Source organism: Pleuronectes platessa, chromosome 1, assembly GCF_947347685.1.
Source record: "Pleuronectes platessa chromosome 1, fPlePla1.1, whole genome shotgun sequence".
Lineage (NCBI taxonomy): Eukaryota > Metazoa > Chordata > Actinopteri > Pleuronectiformes > Pleuronectidae > Pleuronectes > Pleuronectes platessa.
In genome coordinates this window covers 8,133,752-8,154,874 of record NC_070626.1, presented here as the reverse complement: position 1 = coordinate 8,154,874, position 21,123 = coordinate 8,133,752, and the positions used below count along the sequence as shown (strand labels likewise).

Genomic DNA, 21,123 nt, shown 5'->3' with positions numbered 1-21,123 from the left:
ACCGCCTATAGGTTCCCTCTTTTACACGTGCTCAGACAAATTATAGTTTTTGTTCAACAAAGACAGGAATTCTATTGGTGTGCAGTGATGACAATTTGTACTGAGGCAGATAGTGCGCATGCAGCGTTGATAAATTGCTGAAATCAAATACACACACACAAAAGCAAGCCAACGAGAGAGATCCGAGAGGGGGAGAAGACTTACAGTTCGGAGAGCTGGAGGTGCTGGAAGAGCTGCCATGACAGAGTGCTGAGAGGATTCTTTGACAAGTTGCTGCAGAGGAAAAACAAAGAGAAAGTTAAATGTTACATGTGAATTGATTTAAGTCTCTTGCTTGATGTCATGTCTGTACCATTTTCTGTTGCAGGGGAAGTTCATTTATCAGTTTATTTTTGTCTGAGCCCCACATTGCTGTGTTCTTCTACTCCTGCAGTGATGTGTTTCGGTGTGAACACTGTGCAAAGATGTAATAAAACAAAACGCAAACAATTATATAAAGGCTGGTATTCATAGTTCAAAATAAAGCAAAGTACTATTGACAAGGAACGGGAAACGGCTCTTGCTGTGTGGAGCTTCGGGGGCCTGGTCAACTCAATAAAAGAAAGTTGACTGCTTTCAAGTCAAATAATTCAATTGACTTAAGGAACCCCTGCAGCTCACAGAGCTACTGAATTCAATAGTAAATAGCCAGAGACTTACAGGTGATTTGACGAGAATATTTAACCAGTTGAAATTTGGGCAACAGGCGTCTGTCTGTACAGTTATTCAGCAATACGACGTCTCCGTGTGGACATTACTGCATCACTTAGTCTAACAGCACACTATCAAATCCTCTCATCAGTCCAGGCACCATCAATGCACTGCATTACACCACGAGAGAGAAATGAAAGAGCAGCATTGTATCTGATCCGGTGTTTTCTTTGATGTGAACAGTTGTCTAATGACTCACACATTTTACATATTACGGTCACTTTGAACTCAACAGCACCGCTCGCAGTGTGTACTGGTCGCACTAATTGAAATGACAGAGGATGTACTGTACATGAAGTGCAATAAAACAATTTGAATGTACACAGTGGGTCAATGGAGATATCAACAGAATGCTGCAATAAAAAAACTGATATATAGCCTACAGGAAATTGGAATATAGCAAATTAGCCAGTTTAACACAGATAACTGTTAAAAAAAAAAAAAAAATTAATTCACCATGTGGGTGTGTTGAAATATTATATATTCGAATGGTGTGGTAAACCATTGGTGTGCTAATTAACCATATAGACAAAAACTGAACCATAAAGCAATTTTTAAAAATACAATAACATATATAAACAATTATTAAATATATGGAGTATAAGGACATGCTAGTTATGTCTAGTGCTGTAACTGGTTGAGTTCATGTTGAAACGCAGATACTCCTGTAACCAGAAGTGTCGCTATGGCAACAAGGATTAAGGATGCTGCAGGACTTTCTCATTTCCTGTGATATCAGATGTGCACACACATTCACATGCACCCACACTCAGTTCCGTGCACACACAAACACACACACACGCCTACACGCACTCAGTTAACATCCGAAGAAGCATGTTTGCATGAAGCCGCTCACACACACTTGTTAAATACTGTCAGTTTGAAATGTGTGCTCATGCGAATGAAGCGCTCAGAATACAGGGGATGTGTGTGAGAATATGTAAAGATGCTGCACGATGTTTCACCTCCCGGAGAAAACCGGTGGTCCCTCTGGACCTGTATCACACTCGGATGGAATACATTACAGAGAGGGAGAGAGAAGGGGAGAGAGAGAGAGAGAATGGTCGAGCGAACAGCAGCTCATTAGGTGTCTGCTCAACATTTACGTCAAATCACACTCCCCAAAATAGACACATTTAGACCACAGATCTCCAAACAGACACACGTCAAACAACAGACACTAAAAGAGACAATCTTCAGACCAAAGATGCAAATACACGTCCAATTACAGGAGCCCAAAGAGACACTACTGACGGTTTGGTTGTTGATCTTATATTTTCTTATAAAAGAAGACTTAAGATGGGATCCTGGAACCACAGAAACATAGTCACCTTGAGGACCTCGAAGAATAAATAAATAAAATGGAACATCCATCCATCCGTATCTATATATATCCTTCGAGGGCAAAGGGTGGCAGCCCACTGTGCCATCTACCATTGGTTTGTGAAATGCCATTTTGAAGTGTGCCCGAGTCTGCCCTATCTGAACTGCTGGCTGTCAATCATCCCTGACGTCTAGTGACATCATAGAGACGCGACTGCAAAAATCTATTCTTTGATCCCTAATATCTAATTAATTAGGACATTATTTCCAGATAGATCACCAAAACACTGATAAGACGGGGTAAACTCAGCTAATGACCCTGTAATGACTCATGTCAACATTAATGACTTATATTTCATTAAAGAAGTTAATGTTTTTTTCAATGTCAGTCTATTGAGCCTGAGAATTTTTTGGAGCCACCCCCAGCCGTCTTTTTGTGGTATTGCACTTCTAAGCAGAATAAAGGAGAGAAAAGGAGAGGTAGTGAGACTTCCTTCATATCTCTGGCAGGAAGTGTTCTATTTTCAAAGGTCATGCTTCGCATCTCCACAAGAAATGTCAGCTGAAATTGGATTGGGGTGGGGGTAAATGAATTAATAAATATATAAACAAATCAACAAGTGAGCCATCAAAGCTGAGGGAATGCCAAAAGACAGGAGGTGAAGAAGGCCAAGTGCTGTGAAGAGGGAGGCCAATGATTATTAAATTAAAAAATTAGCGGTGTAGAAAATTAATCTATTTATAAGCTAGGCAGCTCAGTATCCAGGACTGGAAGGACATCCTGTATAACACCACCCAGGAAGCACACACACACACTTTACATTGACATGGACCACTGTACTTTGACCTAAGTGTGAAACAAACACTGCACCAGCATCCACAGTTTTTCCGTCACTGAGCCACAAATTATTTCTGCTCCTCAGACTCATCTGAATAAGGTATGATAATTATGTTATTCACATTAAATTTTCATCAGGCTGGGGTAAAAGATATGTGTTACAGCGACGGATGTATCTAGGTGTGAATATTGATGCCAGCGTTGGCTCCCCAGCCTCAGGGCGACGAGGTGAATGCTAACCAGAACGTGGATTTTTGCTCCTCTGCAGAAGAGGTGCGACTCCTCCTCCCTCCTTCTTTAATAATTCTGTTTGGCACAGATGCCACTGGGAGGGCATGGCTACTCGAGAGGGTTGGCTAATTAGTGCAGCATCACTGGTAGCTATGTTGTCTGAGTGTGGGGGAGCGTCTGCGGATTGACATCAGGACCATGCAGAGCAGAACCAGACAGCCACCATGCGAGATGTCGCAACCCATCAGCTGCAGGGACGTCCTGAGATCCAATCATCACCTGTCACTGCGTGGAGAAGCTGCTAATACCCACAACCAACTGCTGCTGTTCTCTGTTCACTTTAACACTTCATATGGAAAAAAAAACGATTTCCTGTTCCTCTAAATTGGTCCTGAAAAGCTGACATTTTACAGTAGGGAGATTTTCCTCTTGTACAGTAACCATTTGCACTTCACAAAATACTGTCGCTTTAATAGTATGCAGGTAAAAGTAATTGGATGGAGGCTTTAAACGTGAAAGTAGAAGTGCAAATTGCGTGTGTCTACAAATGAAGAATCCTTGCTTTGGATTACTTATGGGTAATTACAGTACAACATAAAATACTTAAAATCCCAACGTGTTAGATGAAAATACACTTTCATTCCGCATCTATCACTGCCTGATGCGACACAACAGTGATTCAGCAGAGAGTCTCACAGTCTTTTATTCATCCGAACAACAAACACCCAGGAAAATATCCTCTTGAAAATGTTGAGCATGAATGTAAGCATTCAGATGAAATGTTTTGCCAGGTATTATTCTGCAGTTTCTGTAATAACTGTGGTGATAACGCGCCTGAAACATCAATACCGTAACCACTTATCCCCAGATAAGTAGCCCCCCTCATTTGCAGAGGTTAATCTTACCACAAAAACATGATTGTCCTAAAGCTGCGGGGTGAAAAATATAAAGTTAAGGTCCCAGCTATAATGTCGGAATGAGTCTACGACACTCCAGCTGTCTGCATGTCTCTGCCTGCACAAAACTTATTTCATGCTTTTCATGCTACCCTGTCTAACTATGAATCTCATGGTCCACCAGTCCATCCGCTCTGTACAGATGCAGCTGTATGCATCCTGCCTGAATGCACACAGTGATAGAGTACAGAATGTATGTTGATGTGCATTTTCAGCCACAGCAGCATTGCCGCCTTCAAGGGCTGAAAAATGCATATTTCAAATATCATAGGCCTCTTGAGCCCCAGTGGGATAGGATTTAAGATAACCTGTGAAAGGATTTTAATCACATCAAGAGTGAATGTGAGGGATTTTTCACCTATCAGTCATAATTAATTGGGCGGCTGAGGGACAGAGGGGTCGTCCTCCAACCAAAAGTTCGGTGGTTCGATCCCCAGTCTTTACCATCAGCATGCCGGAGTGTCCTTTGGCAAGATACTGAACACCTAAATAGCCCATCATGGATGCTGAATGTACTAATTGTTAGTTGCTTTGGATTAAAGTAATATAATGTAGTATAATAATTACAGAAAACATAAATTGAGGTAGCATACAACGGCAGTTAAGTGAATGATAAAGATAAGTATGATGAATAACAATTGACACAGTGCATTTAAGTGCTATGATACATATTGTTAATGCACAGTTTTAAGGTGACTTGATGAATATAGAAACTATGACTAGATAATTTTCACACCAAAGAAAAATTGACATAATATGCTTTTTAAATTTTCCCTTTCCTCTAGTGTGCTATATCGGTCATAGGGAGACCAGCCGATACTGATGCACCATTGCAAGGTCACATTACATTTGTATAATGCAGGCTAACAGTGTAGTCCCAAAAAGCAACCAGGTAAAGTGCTATGGTGGACCAATCACCAAGAAGTTGGCCAGTTGGCCAATCAGAGTAGACTGGGGTGAGAAGGTGGCCCTTAAAGAGACAGGAGCTAAAACCAAGTGTTTCAGACAAAGGCTGAAAAGAGGAGCTGCGGGAATGGACAGTTTGAGGAAAGTGATGTGTTTTCTTAACATTTGAGCCTGTTAAGGTTTTAATGTAATAACCTAAATTAGATGTAACAACCTGAATATGAGTATAATGTGTCTCCATTAAAAATAAGATGATGACGATTCTCAGTCAAGTTCTCTTTTCTATGAATTCTACTGGATATATGGTCCTGTATTGACAATGATCACCAGAGATAACATAAACTGCATCTCTCGCACACACCCTTGATAGGTTTAGCTTTTTCTATGGGCATGGTTCTGTTTAATGTGTGTGTCTATTACAGGCCTTATCCTGTAATTTCCCAGTGGTTAAAATGCCACCCAGAATGATGAGGTTTAATTAAAGAGGAGCACCACAGTAAATCAATTTGTCAATATTTTATAATGTTAATCACATCTTCATAGGGCTTTATTTCACCTTCTTATTCTTTGGTAATATTATCTGTGGTGTGTGACCTTTGACTGTGATCACACTGGACCTTCTTTACATATGGGTTTAAATTGCCTGGAGATATAGGTATTGGCTTTTTGTCAGTTGTTGACATTTCATGTTGCAGTACTCCTCCAAATCCATACCATTTCATGCATATCACATGAGCAGTAAAATATACCTCACCTAATCTTTTTAAAACAGCTTGTGGGCTCGACTTCCCTAACGTTGCCATTCCTGCATTTTATAAAGAATTGAGTCCTGCTGCCAAAGACATCTTTTTTATGTTTTTCCTTTTTGCTGTAGCACACAGTTCAAAGATTATAAGCCCAGCACTACAGCTCCTTAAAGACACCAACCTCCTGCCAATGTGCGGACTCCTTTTGTATTGCTGATGCTGTGAATAACTAAAATTCTCGTTCAATGGGAGTGTATGTGTCTCTTGAAGTTCATGTATTACATGAGGATCAATTCTCTTGATGGACTCTCTGTTGCTGCTGAGAGGTTTTAAGCTTTTTTCAACCAAACATGACTGTTTTATAACCACTGCAACCAAAAAAAAGAAGATCTCTTTTATGCACATGCTTTTTACTGAACTCTGGTCCATTTTGGTTGGAAAACTACTAGGGCAGAAATAGATTGTTGTATAAGTAGCTGTAACGGATCTTAGAGAGAAGTTAACAATGATCACATGAACCGTGATCTCTGGTTTTGATGCCTGTTTTCCACCCTGACCTTCACAAGCACTCATTTGCTCCTGACCCCTGAAGCTAAACAATCACTTCTGTCTCTCTCTCATTCCAGATGGCAGGGGTTCGGTTTAATGGTGTTTTGGTCGCTGTGTCTTTGTTCCTTTTAGGTTACACACATCCACACACCTTCCATACACGTGTGCACTTAAAATTGAGACTGAATATAAAAAATTTGGTAATTTATAATCATGCCTTATACAACATTATATAGTTACACAGTTCAGTTAAACGGCTACCTGTAATGTAAAATAACAAAATAACAGCAAATCATCTGCTCATATTAGTTCCCCCCTGGGAGCCTCAAGTTAACAGTATTGGCTCAACAATCACTCTCAGTCCTGTTTCAAGCTGTATGCTACCTGCCCAGCACAGGTAAGCAACTAGTTAATAGTGAAGCATTTAGCAGCTAAAGAGCCAGGCATTGAACCCTCAGCTGGTGGAAACACAACAAACAAAAGAGAGAAAACAGGAGGAATGTATTCACCAAGTGGCCAGCAATTATATGTCCAAGTAAAGCCAACATTAAGAAAAGACTCTAGCTGCGACAAATTAATGCTCATGTAATACCTCAGTAAGACAGAAAATGTTTGCTAACATGTTGTGTTTGCAGCTTGTAGCACTGTCTCTACGTTGCAAAACAAATCGAACAATGAATACATGTTCAACTAAGCCGGGGCCACACTGGACGCGTAACGGCTTGGTTTTCATTTCCTGGGCCATGTTAACAGATTATATTTAAAATATAGCCTTTATATGTTTAGAGTGAATCAAATATGGCTTGTTTTGTATTGTGATTCAAAATATATCTCTGATTGGTTTATAAAGATTTATTTTTGTTTTATAAAATGCACAAAATTGAAATCATTGTTTGCCTTATAGTAGAATATCAGCTACTAACTTGTCCTTATTCCAATTTGTGTGATAAAGTAAAGTCCTTTTATTTCAAAGAGAGTCAGATGGCTTTGGCTCAACCTAACCTGAGGACACATCATTAGGAAATGCCACGCAGAAGCTGAAGGCGCCTCATTTGTTTACAGTAATTGCCCAAATGTGTCAAAATCAATGCGGTAATTATTTATTAATGGACATAATTAAAAATAGAATAATTTGCACACGGCAGTTGAAGCCTTTCTTTTCACAGAACCCTGTGTAATGTAGTCTCTACACCTCTATCAACAGCGTCAGGCATATTTGCAGATTATATGCTTTTTTTTAAGGGACAAGTTCATAGGTGGAAAAAAGTAATATAATGTATTTAGAAAGCCTTCAGTTCCTAGCTGTTCTCTTTAGATTTGCTTTCCAAACGGTGAAGGTCATAAATATGGGAAGTAGAATTATCAAAAATAATCGTCTGAATATTTATGTTTTAAAACATCGTGTCAAACAACAATCAAGCACAAAGACAAATTGTAAATCCTTCATGAAAAACACTCAAATACACAATGGGACGCACTGCGAGGTATGTTTGAGTGAGATAGCTCATGTATGTATATTATTGGTAAGGGAATTAGACTGAATATGCTTAAAATCTCCCACCTTCTGCAGTCCAATCACTGGAAATACAAAGCCAGGGAGTAAGTCCCTTAAATTGTGTTGGACTTGCTCTATGGAATTCAGCTAATCAAAACAACTTCAAACAGCCACCACTTCGTTATAATGAAGAATATTATTCACCCCAAATCTGCATCAAGCATAGGTAAGGTTGGCTCTGGGGAAGAGGGATAAAAAAAGTTGATTCTTCTTTCACAGAAAAATCCTCTGGTTGTGGTATATGTGTGCATGTGTGATGCTAATCTCAAGCCAGAATTAACTCTCATCTGCTTTTAACCAGTCTATTCTTCTTCGACATCCAACAGGGCTAGATACGGAGAAACGGAAAACCACCATCAAAGATCACTGGAGGAGGATTTACTTGAACCAAGTCTGTTTTAATGAGTCCAGCTGTTTGTCAAAAGCAGTGTAGCAGTCGGTACTACGCTTGTACTGGGCAGCATCTTCAGTAGATGTGTGAAATATGGTGTGATGTAAAAAGGTGCATGGAGATCAGTTCCTCTGTAAAGATGCCAATAGGCAGAGCTGGTTATTTTTGGACTGGGGCTTGGATGCTTCTGATTCAAGTGTTTATACCTTGCTGAGCGTACCTAGAGTCCTGTACTGGATTTGTAACCTGCCAAAAAGTTGGGATCATCAAATTGATTCTCTGTGTACCATGGGTATCTTTCTCAAAATGTTTGGCTAGGCTACCATCCAATAGCTTCTGAGACGTTTTATTAAAATCCATATATGAACCACTTGAGGCCAATCAATATGAAAAAAATGAAATGTAATGTTATATAATAGTTTTTTTAATATGTTGGACTGAACAGACCGACCAATCAACATAGAGCCACGCCATGTAGCATGGCTGTACATGTATTTAAAAATCCTAAAGCACATCTCCTTCATTAAAAAATTGTTAACTACCCATTCAGTCAAATTCTAAATATGCTTCATTCAGTATTTGAGAATAGATGACTTTATCTTCAGCCTAATAATTATTCTGTAAACAAAGGCCTTGTGGCGACTCATTACATTAATAACAGCCTGTGATATCTCTAGCTTGTTATATACCAGGAACATGTGTGAACGACAAGGAATGATTACTTTTAATAAGGGCTTATTCCTGCCTTTTCACCATGTTTTTATGAATCCTGCTATCAGTAAAATAACACCAACAAATAAATCTCAGTGTATTGGCATTGTTTGGCAGATTTTTATCTTTTTTAAAGCTTTTTTTGTGCTATTTCTGCATTAGCTGATTGGAAAGGGTGGTAGGAAGAGGATAAGGAGATGACGTGAAAAGAGCTGTGAGCCAGCATGAAAAGCATGACACCTCACACCCCAGGTCACTGAGCCATTAAGTCAGGTTAGCACTATTAGGGTTGAGCTATCATTAACCTGAACATATTTCTGCAATTTCATTAGAGGTTTCAGTTTATCAGTGTAATTAATGCAAGACAATATTGTGCACAGTCATTCATCTATGCTGCTGATTGCACGGGAGAGATGGGAGTCGACGTTCCAAGATACAAGAGAACGAAGCCTTTAAGCCATGATTCTGATTATTTTCCCAGATAAGGATGGAGATGTTAATATAGACGGAGTAATGTAATGGAAATTGTCATCAATCTAATGAGACAAGCAGAGACAGAACCGCCACTGGGCTGACAGCATTGCCACAGGCAGACTCAAACCTTTTAGCTTTAATTCTGATTACATTTGTTAATTATGGAGATGAAATATGCACTGAGCCTCAGACGCATTGCACTGCAAAAGTAACTTTGTTGCCGGAGACAAGCGGTGTGGGGGGGAGAGAAGCAGCGGTGTATGATGGTGAACCATGGCTCGTAGTTCCCTTGGAGAAATGTTTGCTGCATGTTCAGCTGAAGGTACACAGTGCCAACCTGTTCTGGCCTGCTGCTTTATGAAATGCCTCTTGCTGAAATCGATAAAATGTTAGAGTTGATTAAAACACCAATAAGGACACCCGGGAGTATTTTTCTTCAGACGACTGAGAGAAACATTTACAGCCTCTCTTCCAGCCTTGTTTCTCAGAGTACTTTTTACCAGCAAGCAAGCAGCTCAGCAGAGCATGATTATGATAAATAAATTCCATATTTGTAATAGTTTGCTACATCCGTAATGTAAAAAGCCTGAACGCACTCCCATGTGTTCAGGCAGAGGTAATAATGAACCTAAGACTATGATACATAACTTGGTGATGGGTTCAAACAACATTTTCTTCCAGTAATTTCAGTGAAGAGAATAAAGACATAAAGGTAGTCAAGGGGAAGGAATTGAAGATAACTGTGTGTCTTTGGCACCACTACATAAATCCTCCGCTGTGAGCCTGACCGGCTGAGTGCTTTTTAGTCATAATCTAGAGGTTTCAGAGAAGTGATTAAGGCATTCATATCAGGTGGAGCTGCATCCAAATCCGCTGCAGTGTGGAGCGGGCAGCCGGACCAGGACGCAACGGTGCCCATTTGTTCACCCGCTGCCCCGAGGACTGGATTAAACATTGCTTTAGCCAATTAAAACATTTCTACTGCAGCCACAGGCTAAGGCCTGGATACTGCCTTTGCTGCAGGAAATGTTTTCTCCAAACAAATAACCGAGACAACAGCGATCTGAGCTTTAAGGAGATGAACACAACCCTTAGAGGTGCAATCAAAGCCCTTATCATCTTGATACGGCAGGGGAATGCTGTGCCTCTGTCAGAAGCTGCAGGGTGAACCTTTGTAGAAATCCCAGTTTTTACTGCAGAATCGCTGGAGTCATGAAACACTTCTCATAGAGGAGTGGTTAAGAAAAGCCTTCACCTTTCAGCAGTTTCCAGAATGGTCTGGAAGTCAATCTAGTGGGGTTAGATCAATAAAAAGAGAATCTGCAGTTTGTAAACATAAAATTACAATAAACGTAAAATTAGGGCAGAAAAACTATCTACGTTGGACAACAGTACATAATAAGTTTAGTAGCATTTACCTTTAATGTAGCTCATCTTCAACAATGCTTCATATTTTATATGTATTTATTTAAGATTAGCTAAATAAGATAAGATAATCCTATTTTAGTCGCAAAATTAAGACATTTGTATTTGTCAAAGAGACTTGACGTAAAAGCAGGAAATCTAATAAATTAGTAAATATAAAGGGAAGTTGAAAAAAATGAAAAAAGTTTATAAATTGTGTACTGTTTATAATGTTTATATATATGATTGATCAAATCTTACAATTAAATGTAAACTATAAGCATGCATCTACAGGGTTGAAATAACTGTGGCATAGTTGAAGTATTAATGGAAGAAAATGGAAATGCTCCTGTAAAGATACAAAATGTACTCAGTTACTTGATAACACTGCTGGAGTTTGTTTATCTTCTATAGTAGTGAGCATATTCCACATCAGCCAGACACACATATTCAGCAGTAGATTACAAATTATCCACACTTCTGGAGTCTGCCATGTTGAAAAATGGGCCACCTTTTGTAAATTAGACATCAAAGCCTGCGGGCAAAGCCGTTCATTCTGTGATTTGTTTACATCATCAATACACTAACGGCAACTTTATCTTTAGTTTTTTCAACTCACTATGGTAAGACGAATGCCCGCATCAACCACGGAGGCCTGCATTCACTTGCCTCTATCAGGAATGAAACACTGGGGCCACAAAAGTGCAACTCATTGCCAATATAACATACTGCCAGCACTTTTGTAGTAATGGAGACGCTCTCATTAATTTCAAAGTAAAGCTGCTTTCCGTGGCTGTAGCTCGAATCTCTGTGTCGATGTCAAGATGCTGTGTACGTTTTGGTTACTGTGGCCACCAGGAGAACAGCAGCAGAAAGCGCTGAAGCGTCGTTTCAGGTGACAAAACACAGATTTATGCCTGAGAGAACCGATGCAACATAAATAAGATGTTATTCATCACATCAGGGTCTATGTCAATAAACACTGCACACTTTTCTAAAAAGGTAGACGTTTTTATTGTAGGCTCACATGGTTCTCTCTTTCACAGTGATGCCAGAACACTTATATATGTCTTGTCAAAGCCCCTGCTCATTTCACAGATCCTATATGGTCCAAACAGCTTGTTAAATGGATATACAGCTCTGAAAACAGTGACCCAGGGTGTCAAGTGGGTACGCTTTAGCACCTTCAAGTATTTTAACAATCTGATGCATGAAATGAGAACAGTCTCCACTCCTTCATGTTTCATAAAAGAAAAAAAGGGGAACTGAATCTGAAGTGCCGATTTCTCCTTGACAACTCAAAAACACGGGCGCCAAGGACAATCAACTTTCCAGCGGCCCACTTATTAACTCACCAACAATGCAAATTTATGGAAATTCAAGTAAGGGTGCGGGGACTGAAGATTTACTGTCTAAGCATCTTCATATAATGTGCTGTTATCTTAAAGTGATGGCCTGCCACCTACACCTTGACAGCTGTTGCATATGCATAACATGACGCTCCGTTTCAGAGGCTCTGAACTGGGGTGAAAGTTCATTCACCCATGAAAGACATGACCGGCAAATATTGGTTTTGCTGAAAATTTGCAATGCTTGTTTTTTCCAATAAAAAATGTATAAGAGCATACACGTGTGATCACTGTGAAAAAAAGCTTTAGACGTTAATTGTAGGCTACCAACAAAACTGAGCTATGCTAAACTCACTAGCAATTTAATCAAAGACTGTATCCCTCCAAAACAATGTCCTTATGAATTATGTTATTGTTTGCTGCTTAGCTAAACGTATCTAGCTTCGCATATCACAGAAGCTGCCACCTTTTAGATATTATATTCAAATTAATTTAATGCTGGGATTTAACTCACATGCTCTTTTTTCAATATGACTTTCAACCTGGCCAGTACATTTAGTTAAAAGTGAGGTTCAATATGAATACTATATTATACTCGTTACTGAAAATGACCCTGTCAATATTTTTGTCTAATATGGGATAAATTGGTAGACACACACACACACACACACACACACACACACACACACACACACACACACACACACACACACACACACAGACACACACACACACAGATAGATAGACAAACAGACACAAAAACAGACAGGCCGACAGAGATTTCTGGATGGGAAGACATTTTCTTCAAAGACACTGTGTTGCCCATTTGCATTCCCTGAAGATGTGCATACCCAGAGTATCTGCCTTCTGTTTAAATGGCACTTTACAAAGAGGGCTAGGCTGTTAGTAGTGACAGACCAATGTAACAGAGAATATCTGGCTGAAAATGAGGAACAGTAAATTATTTCTAGTGAGACAGCACTTCTGGAATTCTATTTAAAAGAAATAATCATAATATTGCAACAGGAGGCATATTCTAAAATTCACAGAGGAGCAGCATCAATATGAGTAATATTCCAGAGGCAGTCAATTGAAAGTAATTACTTGATAAACTCCTATAATATTGCTGGGAATTACTCATAAAAGCATAATAAGGGCAGATTAAAGTGGAAGGAACAATTTTGCATTCTATTCAAGTCGTTGCCTGCCTTAAACGATTTTTTTTTTAAAGGCCCTATATTTGACACTTTCCTATGTTTTATTATGAAGAGTTGATATCCATACAAAGATATATATGTCGTTTCAAGTGCCAAACACAGTGTCAGTGTGTGTTAAGGCCAGTCAGTGGAGTGTGCATGTTCGCACAATCTAAGACCAAAGGGGACATCAGCAAGACGCATGATAGGGCAGCTGCGACAACATGAGTGAAATACCTCGGGATCAACTGGGACTGCAGGTGAGAGACTGGTGGCAGTGGTGTGACAGCAGTGTATATGAATAAATTATTGTTGCGAAATACCATAGAGACATGTGGTGGCTGTTTCATCGCGACTTCAGTATGTTAAGGAAGCCTTGATGGCTGGTTTTGAATACAGACTGTAAGCATTTGTGATTGTAGATGCCCCAATTCAATTTTTCCCGTCACCGATTTGGATACCTACACTTTATGTATTGGCCGAAACCGAGTACCAATCCAATACCAGTGCATTTAGAAACTTGTATAATGTATTTTATCCGCTTTATGCTGCTAACCCTATTGAGGTGATTATTGCTATCATTGTTGATGTCCTGGCTCAGGTTAAACCCTATTCAAAACAAATGTAACATATGAAAATACAAGAGTTCCTGCACTGTGGTTGTATGCCTCTGCAAACCAGTGCAGTTTTTATGGACAATACATATCGCTACATCATTTTAAAATCATTTCATCTTTGAGTCCAGGGACCAAAATTGAAGACATTCCCTCAAGCTGAACTAAAGATGTTAAGTTCAACAATAACATACTTCATGTGGCCACTGTGACCTGGACCTTGGGTCACCAAAACTAAATCCCCCTTCAAGTGAATATTTGTGCCAAATGGGAAATAATTCCCTCAAGGCATTCTTGAGATATTGTGTTCACGAGAATGGAACGGACGGACGGACAACTCGAAAACATAATGGCACAGAGGCATAAAAAGACATTTTAAGTGACAGCAACAACCCTTTAAAACAAGATAATTCTATGAATAAATAACAATTCCTTTAAAAACTGATTACGTGAAGGCACAGATTATAATTTTTTTATATATTTGAACTTGCTCTGGCAACGCTAAACTGCAAGAAGTCTCCTCTTCTACCCCACTCTAACAAAAAGAAAAGAAATTGCTGTTTTATCTGGGTGAAACTAATAAAGACAATGGATTGGTTATTGGATTGATACAAAGATTTGCAAGCTGGCCATTGAATTTTCTTCAGTACCTGAGGTAATTCCGGTACTGACATCAGTGTCGAAACATCTCTATGAATTGGCTCTTTCACAGTAAAAACTATAAGAGACAGAAACATCACTTTCTACACAAACTTTAAAAAAAAAGTTGTTTAAAGGAATTATAATAAGTATTGTGAAGATGTCAAATAATCTCAAATGCCTTTTTTTTTTTATTGTCTGTAAATACAAACTGATTTTTGGTGTTTGTCAGCTCAGCCCTGATTGTCATGTCTCACATCTGCAGCCTCTCTGCAGTGGGTACAGAGCACAGAGGCTGTGAGCTGACTGACAATGAAACATTCAGGTAGATCGACCTCGTGTTTCAGGAACATAACCCTAGGAGGTGACATCCAAATCATTCCCGCTCTCGCTGGCAGAAATGAGCACGGCAACATTCAGAACATGAAAAACAGCTCTGCCGCCCAGCCGGAGCGATTCCTCCCGGCTCGGCTACAGCTGGCTCCACTCAGTGGGCTGCAGGTCGGGCCGCCTCCCTCCATTAGCCTGGAGGATCCATTTATCCTTTCATCACACTGCACTCCTGCAACAATAACACCATCACCTTGCCATGCATCACACATTGGGGCGGCTATGGCCAAGTGGCGTCTCCTCAATGTCCCAGGTAATGACTAATGGTTAAAAGAAGAAGGGAAGTAGAGCTAATCACATCGACTCAGGTGCGTGAGGTTGAAACTCCCCCTGAGCATGACAGGAGCAAGGACGACTGAAAGACGGATGGATGTGAGATAAAAAGAGGAGACAATCATCACATCACCTATGAGAACATTCAGCATTTATGGCTATTTTCAACTTTTACTCTGCACTTGAATCTGTCAGCCTTTCACTATGACTGAAGCAAAAGTAAAGCAGATTATTACAAACAAATAATTTTTTGTTCAAAAGTTTTGATTAATTAAATGATTTTTGTTGAATCAATTATTGAATTTTTCATTAATCTTTTGAACCGTTTTTGTAATGACTGGAAGTTGATTAAAACTGGTAAGTACCATCTCATTAATGTGTTGCACAAGCAACGAGTACAATGTGATGCCATCTTCTGCAAACAGCTTAAGACTGACAGTGTCTTTTGAGCAATCTACAATATTGGATGAAAAACTTTAATTGCAAATTGAATTGGGGAAAAAATAAATACATATATACAGCAAAGAAAAAGGTCATTAGTAGGCAAGTGGTATTCAACTCAACTTTCTCCACCAAATATGAGTTCAGTCAGACAACTCACGTTCAAACTTTTATTGCAGCAGTAGAACAGGTTAATGTTTGGCGTCTGGGCTCCAACTTAATCACTCCTCCATATGATTACAGAGGAATGATGGGAGTGATGAGCAAATACTTGTAACCCCCCCCTGAGCCTACAGGTGGATGCTGGGGAGGTGGAGGGGCTGAAGCTACTGGTACCAATACTGCAGCAGCAGAGGGGATGATGGGAAAGTTATCTCTACTTAAATGGACCACCTGATAACGTGGGTGTGTATTATAGATGGTTGTGGAGAGTGAGGTATGTCACATGATGTATGTCACATGATTGGAGATGCGCAACTCGAGTTGGCTGCCTTATCTAGCTCGCTGGCGTCGCTCCATTAATGGTCTCTTGATAAGAGTTTTTAAAGCGTTGGAATGGTGAGTCTTACGCACATATGATTGAATAAATACCAGAGGAAGTATATTATATCCAGTTGTCTTTTCCATTGTTCACATCATATCATGTAATATGTAGTTACCAACCTCTGGAGGCAAATCGATAAATTTGAGCAATGTCAAGGAAATTGGGCAGAAAGATCATTAGAGTGTAAGCGTCTCATCTTAATGTTATTCATCACTTTATAATTTTCATCACATTTAACTCTTTCTCTGAATTGTATTTGTCTGATTCAGTGGCTCACACATAATCACACATCATTTAAACAACAGTGTCAAACATCTATTCTCACTCCAGACAAATATGTGCAATGTAATTTGAATGCAGGGTTTAAATGCACTGTAGCCAGCTGTGCTTCTTTAAGATTATATGAACCAGATGTTAAACCTTAATATAGAGACCCATATAGTGGAGTAGAAGTGTTCTGAGCAGAGAATTAAGAGCCACCCATTGGTCTGTGTCGTGATCTGAGATACTCAGGTCCATGTTAGTGCATGTGAGTGTCTCCCTGTGAAACCTTTGGCCCTCACCACTTTCATGAAACAAGATGGCAGAGTAAAGCACAGTGTCAATCTCTGAGCCCATCTACTACTGTCTAATGATGAACTAGCCTCTCGGGGCATCGGCCAACATTTTGGGGCATCTGGTGTAGACATATCCAGGCCAAGACTCCATATTCTGTTCGCTCTACTCTATTTACACTCTTAAATCACATAAGCCAAACGTTTCTTGCAATAAGTCACAAACAGTAATAGTTTTTGCAGCTGTTTTTTAAATCCAGATGATATTTGTTTAATCTCTGTTAACAAATATCTGCAGAAGAATGCAGGTAAACTAACAGGCCCAAAGGTGTTGCATTTTTGCATATTCACATGCAGAATCAACACAATTTCCTTCACTATATAAAATTATGTAAACATGGCACTCAGGTCATCACTGAAATACCTGCTTTGACATTGCAGAGAACACAAACACTGTAAACACACTTGTCACCTGTCGGCTATGGGGCTGTTCAACCATTACATTGTGCCAACACCCTGTTTTATACACACATTGTGGGCTACATACAGCACACACAATGCCATGCTAACAATGTTTGTCAGGCTAACTAGCAGGTTACCACCAAAGGAGCCTGCTTAGAGTGAACCGCTGGTTGTGTTTAAAGGCTGCTGTCATTTAGCTTTGTGTTTGGCTGTAAGGAGGCCAGCATAGAACATGGTAAATATTTGTCATGATAATAACATCATCCATGTGGAAGAATATTTAACAGCAGATAGAGAATAAGCACCACAGTGGTGTTTTTCTACAGCCACTACATGATGCCATAAAATGAGGATTATGTCATACTGTGGGAAATATTCTGCACCAATTGTCACAAGAATATTTGTAAGTCAGATTGTGTTACTAGCTCTCCACAACTTCATAGTCAATAGAAGTGTTAACAAAACGTCATACCCAAATAACCGGAAACAGGAACAGAGTTACAGAAAACCTCCAGCTTACAAAATAACTGCAAGAGGCCCTGTGTTACAGAGTGCAGGCGGTCTGCCAATCCTTTGAGCCGATCCAGAGGTAACTTGTAATCCCCGACGAGGGGGCTTTCTAGCGAAGGGGGCAGCAGGTTGCTACATCTACAGCTGTCTCACAGCTGAGAAGGTGTTCAGGTGGTTATGCAGTATACACCAGCCTAGGCCTGCCTGGATGATTGCCACTGCCCCACAGCAGCTCTCAGCATTTCCCAGCATCCCCTCTGCCGTAGCTGTCATAGACAGCCACCTGGGGCTGCCATCTTGACTTGTTTTGACGAGGCTGGCTGAGCGGAAGAAGGAGAAGGGGCAGATGGTACTGTTAAACTGGCAGGGGTGATGAGGCTGGCATCCCTGCGAGTCTCAGACAGCAGGAAGCCGCCTTGACCCAGTCGGGGCTGCCAGATCTTAATTCCCATGAACCCACTGGAAACACAGTGCGGTGGGCTATGCAGATCCAAACCCAGCAAAGACAGCTCAGAAAACTTGCCCTCTCAGCCGCGGTTAGCACTCTGCAACACCAGTGGAGATAATTATGTGGCTTTTGGCCTGGTTCAGTTTCTGTGCCTCTATGCAAAAAAACTGATGACTATAAATTTACCAAGATGATTTTTGACAGAGAACACTGAGAGGAAGAAATTTCATAGCAATTCACTAAACAGTTTTTGACATATTCTTAATTTAAACCAAAGCAGTGCACCAACCAACAGATGGTCATTGCATTCACAGAGTCTTGCACTAACACGGCTAGAATTCCAAGATAAATTCTGTTCAGCAATGATTTAGGGCAATGCCACTATTCATTTTCCTAACTAGAACTTACTGCTATTTACCCCCAGTAATGGCATGTTTCAAACAATCAGAACAAGATGCTGCTGATGGTCCAATTTCTTGAGTAAACATTTTAAAAGGTAGATTTGGAGAATATGAACATTGCGATATAATATTATAATATCTGATGCCCGTCAACCCTCTAGATGTGTCCTTTTAGTGACCTAGTGCTTCATTTTTTACCACGCTGTGCTTTTGTTTTTCATTCTGTCTTTTTCTTTGGCGTGGGATATAAGTCCTGATAGAGCTGTCATGGTGCAAAGAGAAAATGGTGAAAAACAAAACAAAAACAGAATAATGTGTTGAGCATCTATAGGGTTAGTCGAAAGAACAGGACAGCGAGTGTCTGCAAGCTGTGCAGGGAGTAGTGTGAAGCCGGTGTGCGTTATCACTCAGGAACACCATTTAAACCAGAGGCCAGGGCAATTCTGAGTTAGCCAGGAAGCCAACTGTGAAGCCAAGAAAGGCTATGCCAATGTTTTACTCTCCACTGACATGACTTAATTAAAGTGCCATAGCCTTTCTTAACTTCTCCAGCTTTAATTGGATCATTAGCAGAACAGATTTAATTACAGCCAGAGTTGAATGGTTTGCATTAAATCTGCACCTGCGCAACTTGGTACAATATCCAAAGCTAAACAAAGAAAAAGTCATTTGTAAGAGGGAGATGTTAGGAAGGACTGAACCTTACAAGTGCACGCCTCACAGCAAGAGGGTTCTTGGTGGTCCTAGGAAAAAACAGTTAGCCGACAATCGAACTTAAACCAGAAAATATAATCAGGCTAATATAGGCGGGGCGGGCTGTGGCTGAGGGGTTGAGTGGTGTCCTCCAACCTGAAGGTCAGCAGTTCGATCCCCAGTCTGACCCATCTGCAAGCCGAAGTGTCCTTGGGCAAGATAATGAACCCTGAATGGCCCCCCATAGAATAACAAAGTGCTGCGAATAGAGGCACTGTATGAATGTGTGTGTGAATGGGTGAATGTAAAAACTGTACTGTAAAGCGCTTTGAGTGGTCATCAAGACTAGAAAAGCGCTATATAAATAAAAAATAAAATTCCATTTATATATTGGCACAACACAAAAGTAGTTAGATACAACCAACGCATGACACAAATACTAGTGTATAATAAACTCTCTATTTTTGAACTCCTGTGCCTCTCACATGAGTTTCTGTTTTGTACAACTCAAACTTTGACATCTAATCTTCACACTGATCTGTTCCAATAGAATGATGCTGTGAATCTGCCCTCACTGAGAATAGGTATACCGAAAACATGTTTTGCTTGCCTGGTGTTGCTTTCTTATTTCACTACATTCAACAACACACCTACTTCTTACACCTCCAACATTGTCTGAAATCTACTCTGCATTACACCCAAACATATGAGTGGTTTCATAAAATAAATCTTGTATCACTTATCCTCCTTGGGGACTAGCTAAAATATGATCTGCTGTATCACTGACCGAGTTGTCCTTAGCACACATTTCTGATTCTGTTTGAAATATAAACGGAGTAAATAATTGATTTGTGTTAGTCGCACTTTTGTTATTCATAAAATAAGAAAGAACAAGTACTCACTGGGGATGAAAGGAATTGTATTGAATCAGCTTTAAATCACACTGTATCAAATGCCTCAGAGTTTTCTGTGTTTTTGAATTGAACTGTGGACTGCGAGAAAAAATTGATTTTTAAATAAAAGAAAGCGCAAGAAGAGCAAATGAAATTGAAGAGCTCTGATGTGGACAGTGACAATGGAAGCGTGTGAATGTGTGCACTGCACGCTACACTCATGATGACATTTATAAGAGAGGGCTCGGCTGATTATCAAAGGGTTCAGTGTGTCTTAAGCTGTGATTGCTGACATCAATTCACAGTCTTTCAGACATTCGGAGAGAGGCAGTGAGTTAGCACCTCTGAAAATTATTATTCCCTCGAGCCGTCTCATCTCTGTTGCCGGGCTACATAGCTCAAATACAGTTTTCTGTGAAATGTAACAGTCAAATGTAACAGCCATTTTGAAGACCTATAGCCATTAAGACTTTAAAACCATTCGTGAAGTTCCACAATTAGAGTTGAGCTTTTTGAAAGAGATGTCAACTACACTTACCTTACTAACACTGGTAAACCATCATCATAACAACCTCTACTATTCTTCTATTAATGATAATGAAAGCTGTTGGTGGGTCACATTACATCAATACAGCTCTGTTTTGTAGCACCTTGAGCTAACGTTAACATAAGCTTCACAAACTGACATGACAAGCTCCACCATAACTCTGACTCCTTGAGGTCCTGCTTTGGAGCTTTTACAGGAGATAAGCATTTATGGTCTATGCAAAACTCCAATGGGACATCTAATGGATTCTGTTCACTCAGTAGACCAGTTTTTTTTGCACTTCATTTTTGAAAATAGATATCTATATTAAGTATATAAAAATATATTCTTTAAAG

At 39.9% G+C, this 21,123-nt stretch overlaps 1 protein-coding gene across 1 annotated transcript in view; it reads right to left on the bottom strand.

Annotated features, from left to right (window-relative positions):
• ntrk3b (neurotrophic tyrosine kinase, receptor, type 3b) overlaps positions 1-21,123 on the bottom strand; it is a 167,064-nt gene that overhangs the window by 100,536 nt on the left and 45,405 nt on the right. Inside the window, 1 exon segment of the mRNA XM_053428471.1 lies at positions 205-273. Coding sequence (XP_053284446.1) covers positions 205-273 — 69 coding nt within the window.